We start from the raw sequence: 9,006 nt of genomic DNA on the forward strand, positions 1-9,006 counted from the left end.
TTATATTTATGTAGTTCATGTATGCATGGATGTGACGGATCGAATACTGCTAAGTCTGTTGAGAGAATATTATGTATTCATTTATTTATTTCCCTGCAGTTCTAACTGCATAAAACCACTGCTCATGCTCTACCACTGTGGCCCGACAGTGTTCAAATCCCAAGCCATGCTGCTTTGCCATCAGCATCCGGAGTCCATGAGAGCACAATTGGCCGTGCTGTCTCCAGCTGTGTAGCTGGCTTTCAAAGTGATGTAGGTCGGCACAGGCCTCTGTTTGCTTGCCTGGCTTTGGCTTGGTGATTACATGTGTTAAGTCCTTACCCCCCTAGTGTCAGAAGCGTTGCTAGTGTCCGGAGGAGTTTCGTATGGGTGGGTTAATCAGCAGTACTGCTATGGCAGTTTTCCTGATCCTAACCCCTGTTGCTTTATGAATATTATAAGGGAAACTAAGGAGTGTCTGGTAGCCTAGAGTGGCAAGGCTAAGTCAATGATGAGTAAGAAACCTGGAGATCATGGCTGCACCTCTTAGGGCTGACTGGGATTTCCTGGTTCAGCCCTTGGGCAATGCTAGTGGATCTTGTAAGTATACAGTAACTGGGACCATTTTGGAAAGTGGCTCAAAAATATGCAGATTTGTAAAGATCAACATTTTTCAAACTGTTTTGTTTTTATGCAGCCAAACTCTGTTTTTCAGTCCCAAAATGCCTCTAAACTATTATTAGATTACTAGAAAAGCTCACCTCCCACCGTTGCCAGTGTACTTGCATCAAGGCAAGCTTAATCTGTGCCTGTTATCTGCAGCCAGTTATGCAAGTTTAATAAGCAGCGGTGGCGTTCTAGCTTTGTAACTGAATGTTATTGGAGATACAGCTCAGCCGTAATGACAGAATCCTCATGGATCACTTTCACTCAGATGTATTGACTTTCATAACGGCCCTACGGTGATGAGATTAAACACGGCTGTGGAGAAAACGCTCTGTGACCCATAATTACTTAAAGTTGAGGCGCCCCCAGCTGCCTGCCTGGTAACTTGAAGGATTTAGAGCTAACTTTGGTTCCCTGTATTAATAAACCCACGGATTTGCCCTGAAGCCTGTTGTGTCAGGCCTGCTATGAACTATCCATCTATTCGTTAGAGACCTGGTGAGCAGGCCTGGTCTCCACAGCTGTTTCTAAAAACGCCACGTTCCCATTGATTAGCGAGAGGGCCAGAGCAGGAGGGATTAGCGTGTATTTGTAACTGTGTAGGTGTTAATCTATACTGACCTCAGCGCCGGACAGAGCGGACCAAAACAAGCAATGAAATCTGCCACATAGCTGTTCGGAGTCTCGAAATGAAGGTGTTAGGTTTGGTTCCCTACATCTATGTAAGTGCATTAATTGGAGAATGGTGTGGAAAATCTGATCCTAGAAGCGTTGGAGGTGCTTCTGTGGCTATAGCAGCACCAAGCTTTCATTGGCGAGCCGTGAAGGGAATCTTAGCAGAGCTCGTCTTCACCTTACCCTGTTTGTGAGTGTGCAAATACATGAACAGCACTAACTCAAGACCTTTGAGTTAGACATATTTCACCCCTGCAACTACCAGCCAGGGCGATCCCAGACTGTTCGTACTGGGGCATATACAGAAATTAAGGGCACAGCTGTATCCCCCCGTTTGCCTAATAATACTAGTGGTGGTGGTTGTTGTTATGAATAACTAAGAAAATATGAGTAATATTAGTAATATTACTGTCACACACATTGCAGCAAGATACTGTATTGTCGCTGTCCAATGTATCTACAAAATAGTGACTTTACAGAAGGCCCAAATGGTCTTAACTTTAAATGGAATTCAATGTAATATAAGAGCTCATTCCAAGTCATTCAGAGCATTTCTATTGGCCCATTCATCTAGAATTACTTACACAGTGTACAGAGCAGCTACAGACTTGGAGATATATGGTTTTCATTGGGCAGCAGCAACATGTTAACTGTAGCAAGAACTCCACTACATTGGCTATATCACAGTGCTCCTTTACAAGCCTGTGTTCCCAATGCCCCAAGGCTATTTGGGTAGAAGTGGCCTTAACCAAAAACATCTAGCTGTGAGCTATCGTTGCCTGGGTCCTGCGCTTGATTGGACGGCTGAATCGGATCGCTGTTAAAAATTCACCCTGCTCCTGGAATACAAATCATTTTGTTAAATTATTTAAATCCAATTAATGACAAAGTTAATTTTAGTTGTTTTAATACAGTTAGAGATTTGCAGTCTGTATTGTCAGGAATACGTTCTCTTTCACGATCAAGGACTCTCCCTCTCCCCTATGCCGATTTGGAGGCCCAGAGGCCCCTGATTAAAACTCCCACATTTAAGGCCTGAAAGTGTTCAGCACTTTATCGCGCCAGTGGAACCCATGGCTGCTGGGGTTAGTTGCATATCATAACTGGTAATAGACACAAATGGAGGTAGGAAACTGGCCTGCTTTTCATCAAAAAAACATTAAACTGTACACGGGGGCTTGACTGCAGTGAAATCCAATTATCCCCTTCCAGGCCTCACCTGCGATCTCAGCTTCCGTATTCCACTGCGCTGCCAATATGGCAGTCTGACCCCTCCAGTCATTTTTCACAATAATCTCCAATTTCTGTTTATTAGACAGGGGTTTTTCTTGGTAATTACCTCCACCAGACAATAACATCCTGAAAAAAAAAAGCCCCCGTGACAGAAACAAAGAATTCGCTTTGATAAAGAGGCACTGTTCCCAACAGAAAAGTCATTTAGGCCGAGCCGCCACTCAATGTGGCAGACATACGCACTTTGATAGAGCGCTCCTCTTCATTCTGAATTCTTCATTCCCCATCATCTCACTGTGTCTCTCTATCTTCTGCTCCCAGAACTTCCTTAGCTTGTGTTTGTCATGAATCCGGGCCAAATTCATCGCCTGCAACAATGGAGCAAAATGTTTTATGATGATGGATCGCTGAGCGAAAGGTGCCCCGAAGCCTCTGCTCCAATGTAATAGCTCATGGGTCCCTGTAATGTCTCAGAACCGGCTTTGGACTCTATATATAGATCATCAAGGGCACTGTAGACGAGCCAAAAAAGAAATCGATTGCATTTGTGATCATGAAATTAAAGTAAATATGATGGAATGGCAAACTGGACCCAACTCTTTCTAAACCCGTTAAGAACCTAAAAATTACACAAAACTTTGATCCTGGAAATCACTTAGCTTGGTGCTTGAAGCTTAATCAAGACTATATATCATTTGCAGTTTCCCACAGCAGTTGCAACTTTCTCCACTGTTTGAATCAAGTTTCACGAAACATCTCATTTTCACTTAATATCACTAAATAACCTCAAACAGCTAAAGCTGGGCAATACGGTCCTTCTCCATACACAATACATATAATCACAGACTAAAAACATCAGCAGCGACTGATTCCTACCAATTATTATTCAGATGGTCTCCCATACTAAATATACTGTGTTTTTTTTCTGCTGCACTTCATCTAATTACACTGTTTGTAATACAATATGTTTGATCAGTGTTTATTAAGCACGAACAACATTCTCAATATGCCTATAAAAGCATATCGTGTATCACAATAACAAAATTTGTCATGATACGTTAAAATATCGTCATATTGCCCATCTCTATCAGCAATATTAGCTACTTGGCTTGGAATCACATATTAAAACCTACGCTAGTAAGCTTCCCTAGCAAGCTTGTCAGCTAATTTTAGCGTAAACCCAATGCCTGTAGAAAAGATAGACGCTGTGGTTCCATTCCCTTCCGTTCTATAGACATGAAGCCCAAATCGTCCTCCATGTTGGCTAATATACAACCAGAGTCTGTGCAGCAGAGGCCAGATGTGTAGCCAGACTCGCCTATCTTCTCCTAGACTGAGCATGTCTTCGTTCCTCAGTGTAACCCTGCCTTCTTACCATGCAGCAAGCAACCAACTTAGACACTGGAGACGGGAAGAAAGCTTAGAGAAGTCTTGCCTTGTCATTACAACATACAGGCGGAGCTACACATCATACTGCAACCAGCCAGCAGAGGCACTAGACCTGCCGTTGCAATGTCCATGCTTTCATTAATGTGAACAATGTGAATGTGTGTAGCATTTGTTTACCTGCCGGTGTCATGCTCTACATATGAAAACACCTACTACTGAATGAGTTCAGGGTTTTGTTTGCGTTATCGTTGCTAAAACGATCTAACCTGTTAGCTTAACTGTCAAGCTAGCTTGTTAGCCAGCTGCTGTTGCTAGCATTTGTTCCCCTTCTGTTATCTTGATGTGTATACCAAAACCTCATCTAGTATCTCTGAAATAATTGTATTTATCGGAGCAGAAACAACATTCAATGTACGTTCTTAACTTTTTGAATAAGTAACTGGAAAAAAAATCAATCAATTAGTGTGTTTCTTGTTCTACAGATTACAAATTAAAAAGACATAAATGCAGATACAAGGTAATTATGTTCCAAAAGCATGTTATGAAAAACACTAGCTGTTATTTATGCTGGCCAACACACTAGTTCAATTTGTTGTAGTCCCTATCACGGACCATTTTAAAGAATCCCTCATCAACAAATATATAATTATTATTATTCTACATGTATTTGATCATTTTTTAAAAGCTACACACAGCTGTGAAATTTGGTTCGAAACATGGTTCATTTGTCTGACTTTAGTTGGACTCTAGTAAATGAATCTGAACAGGTGTGTAATTGATGGTGAACTGGAATTATTTTATTTATTTGGACATTTGCAGGAGACATGAACTGTATGTATCATTTACATCACGTCCAAATATTTAGCATTTAGATGCTGTTCATTAGCATCACTTTCGATAGTGAGTTTGTATTGGTCCGCTGGCTTAATAAGGTCAGCATCCCACCGACTGTTCGCCACTGCTGGTCCACCCGGGACTGCCGCACCACCCAGATAACGGTCATGCATAAGATCTAACCAGTGTTCAATCTTCCCAAACAGATTCTAAAGACTTTTACTTTAGAAAATAAAATGAGACAAATATTACAAACAACTGAGGAAAAAAATAATCATAGCAAGGTCTAAAATAAAATGATTTGAAAATTATCTGAAATCTGAAAATTATTTACTGAACTAATTTATAAAGGATAACAAAAGTAAGAAAATGGGACAAATAAGTAAATTAGACTGTCTGTGGAAAACAAGTGGTAGAAAGTGGCATTTTGTCCAACACTCTTCTTAACCACCAGCAGGCCGCCCAGAAAACACTGAGCAAAATGCCAGTGGACCATCAGCTTTGCCGTTAGCAGGCCAGCAGTGGTCCACAATCCTCTTGCTGTCAGATGAGTTCATGTATTTCCCCTCTAGCTAACAGCCGTTAATAAAATACGTTGTAAGACAGCAGAAGCTTGGCATCAAGGAGTTAAACCTCCGAGACAAGACATGGCACCTACCTCTGTGGTCTAACTCTGGCTCTCTGGCCTCGTGGGTCTACCCTGACCGCAAGGAGGTCAGATTGTGCCAGCCTGATGCTGAGGTAAAGCACAGAGACACCCCGAGAGTCCAGAAAGAACCTATCAAATTTGGAACAGGGCAGTTTACATAAAACACACACACAAACAAAGACTAAGGATGACTCACAGAGAGATCGGGAGGAGGTGGGTTCCAACTGTCCAGAGCCATGGTCCCACAGGTACGTTTCATCTGCTGGTCTCGCCAATGCAGGAAGCCTCCGCTGCCTTCCCTTCCTCCCGTCCTCTACTGTAGACAGTGTTTATTTCTGGACCAATTACGCCGGAGGAGAGCGGAGCCGGGTCGTCCAGCAAGCGTCTGGGTGCGGAAACCGAAGGGAGTGCCAAAATGGCCATCGGAGCTGGCAACCACACGGTGCTCATCTGATGACAGAGGGCTTAAACAGAACCCGGCCAATCCCCAGGTCGGCAGACACACAGTTGTGGATTAGCACCCATCATTCACCCCCTCAAATTATCCCCTTGTAATCACAGTACTGTTTGTTCCCACTTTGTTCTTGGCTATGAAGATGTGAATGCGTTGATCAGGGTAGGAACGTGTTCTGGTTCTTATATTCATATATTTTCATAGACTTCTTGGCTTTGTTAAAATCAGTTGGCTTCATTTTTGGGTCTTCGACCAGCTGCTGAGAGGAGTCAATGGTTGTTAGATATTAACACAAGGTTTGAAGAGTTGGAAATTGCATTACTCTCCAGAAATGAAAGAAATTCAGGGTGTATTTGCTCTCAGAATGTCAACAAACAGTGGATTATGTCAGTACAGCAGCAGTTCTAGACACACTTTCATGTCTTAAAACCTTAAAATCATAGAAAACACTAAAGGTCTCAAAATGGCATCTGACTGTCCCACCTTGTTAATGGTACAAATGGTACCAACATCTTTTCCAGCACAGATAACTTATTTGTAAATGGTAAAATATCTATGTAAATATGCAGAAACGTAATAACTTGGTCTTCATTGATTCAGTAGGACTGGTAATCCTTAGCTGATGACTATTCCAGAGAGTAATGCAGTTTCCAACTCTTCAATCCTGGCATTAATGCTTAACAACCATTGACTCCTCTCGGCAGTTGGCTGAGGACCTGAAACTGATTCCTACAAAGCCAAGAAGTCAATGAAAAGATATAAGGACTGAAGTACTTCCAGCTTGTGATTTCCAATGTCCTAGGAAATGGCTGTTATGGGGAACTGTGGAAGTCGAGGCGAGATCTGGTAGAGCAAGAAAACTCTCAGAGTTGCTGGTATGGTCATAGTCATCAGAATGAAACCCTAAACCTGCAATCTCATCACAAAAGCAATGTCTGACATCTGCAAAACAACATCTGGATAAGTTCAAGGAAAAGGCATGTTTGGGAGGAAAGAAAATGGAAAGAACCCCCTTGCCAATTCTTGCATGGGAGTGGATCTCTTATTCTTTCAGGACACATGAAACGGGTAAAAGAATGGATTTCACTAAATATCAGCAAATTCTGAAAGCAAAAAGAAGTCTGAAATAGTCAAGAAACTGAAGCTGAAAAGAACGTATACAGCGAAACAGTGATTCCATAAGGAACAGTGAGTGAAAATTTCTAAAACCGATGTGTGGGCTAAATTATAGGGACAACTGGATTGTGTTTTAGGGCATTTTCAGACCTGCACTCTGGTTCCCTTTCACCCTTGGTGCGATTCGTGTGGGCAGGTGTGAATCCAGTAATCACACTTGGATGCAGAGGAGGTTGTCTTGGTCCAACTTTCTGCTGTACTCCGCAGGTTTAAGCTAAATGGCTTCTTTAGCCAGGTGTCAACCTGCTGTACTGCCCAGATAAGTAGGCTACTACAGCTCTGAACAGACGCCATCTCTGTAGTTGCTCCATATTGAACTGCACAGTCCGGAACACATGACCATCTTCTTGTATTTACTTTCTAGCTCCTGCCCCAGAAAGGTCTGACCAATAAGCAGAGAGAATGTTCTCCCATGGTTTGTTGTGAGGCATTTTGGCAAGCTTGCATGTTTCCCTGTGTGAAAACAAACCAAACCAAACCAAAAAGGGAAATGCTCCACGTTTCCAAACATTAACTGATTTAGACCAGTGCACCCAACTACTGGTGTGAAAACACCCTAAAACTGAAAATATTTGAGCGTGTTTTTATTTAGAATGTAGCCTCTCCTACTTTCTACTTCTACTTTCCCTGTTGGGTGAAAGTGACTTTTCTGCATGGCTCTGAAATTCGCTCTCTGCGATTTCCACATCGCAGCTATGGGGCTTCCCGTTCCACCCAACTGAGAGTCGCCACAAGAGTGACCCGACCTCAGGGCTTGTCCATGTTTCCACTGGTCATCGCCGGAGTGACTCTTCATCATCAGCTTGGACCTGATTTCCTGAGCTGGCGAAGTTACTACATCACGGCTTGGAGCCCTCCCATGCCAGCCACTGGAGTTTCTGTTCTTCATGGATCTGAGGCCTCTCAAGCTGAGGACCTTTCCTTGCTCATAAAGACTCTCTAGTCTATGTGACTTTTTGCCCAGGAGCTGTGTATGCAGATGTGTGTGTGTGTTGTGGTCATTTCTGTTTACTTTAACATGTCTATTCTAGTTCCCCACTGTGTGTGGAGATGCTGGTTTTTGCTAACCACTTTCAGTCATTATTTCACAGAAGTAACAGCAACCACTTTTAGCTGCATGTTCTGCTTCTCCACCGGGGCAAAAGGGGAACAGCAAAGACCAAAACTCATGAGCCGCATTGAAAACATCTGTTTTTAACACACTGGTTTCAGTTCTATACAAGGCTAATTGGCAGCTTCACAACTGAAACTGAGAAGATGCATTTATGTGACTCTAAAAATATTGTATGCCATTCTCTGTACTTAAAACGCCATAGTAACAGAAGCTCAGTTATGAAATAGTTTCGATTCATAGGCCTACAAATATGCTCGCTGACATTATCTTTACCAACCAAGCAATGCCGTATTGCGTAAAAGCTGCTTCTCTGGTCAGTAAGTGTTTATTTACTCAGTAAAGCACTAATATTAGAATACATACTAATTGCATTCTCACACAAGGTCGTGGTTTTACATAACTGTGTTCATTAAAACATCTCCAAAGCTCTCCTCATGGGAGTCTAGTATTATTTTTAGTTCTAATCCAACACCTGGTTTGGTGAATCAGTGCTTAATGAGGGTAAATCTGATGAGCTTGTGATGGAATTAGACACATCCATGCTGTGCTGGCTGGGGGCGTCCAGGAGAAATCTGGAACCAAGCTATGTTCTTCAGACTCCTGCAAGATCTCAACTACTTGTTCTTGTTCCTTTTTACTGTATATATGTTCACTGCATCTTATAATCTGTTAGAATGTGATCTGGAGTCTCTACACAAAACTCTCTTATTGCTCAGATTATGAGAATAGTGTGATGTATGGTTTTAAGTAAGGTGCCTTAAACACCTGCACAGTACTGTATATTACTGCTGTTTATATTTACATATACTGCCTGTTGTTCATTTGGAGGTACCTAGT

General features: G+C 42.2%; 1 protein-coding gene across 1 annotated transcript in view; it reads right to left on the reverse strand.

The window, feature by feature from the left end:
- The window catches only part of LOC140536998 (protein FAM240B-like), a 6,586-nt gene extending 460 nt beyond the window's left edge, over positions 1 to 6,126 (reverse strand). The window contains exons 1-2 of the mRNA XM_072659136.1: positions 5,622 to 6,126; positions 2,797 to 2,921 (exon numbers count right to left, since the gene is read on the reverse strand). Coding sequence (XP_072515237.1) covers positions 2,797 to 2,921; positions 5,622 to 5,684 — 188 coding nt within the window. The 5' untranslated portion in view covers positions 5,685 to 6,126. The remainder of the gene's footprint in view (positions 1 to 2,796; positions 2,922 to 5,621) is intronic.
- Between the last annotated feature and the right edge of the window lie 2,880 nt (positions 6,127 to 9,006).

The sequence above is a fragment of the Salminus brasiliensis genome, chromosome 16 (genome assembly GCF_030463535.1).
Source record: "Salminus brasiliensis chromosome 16, fSalBra1.hap2, whole genome shotgun sequence".
Lineage (NCBI taxonomy): Eukaryota > Metazoa > Chordata > Actinopteri > Characiformes > Bryconidae > Salminus > Salminus brasiliensis.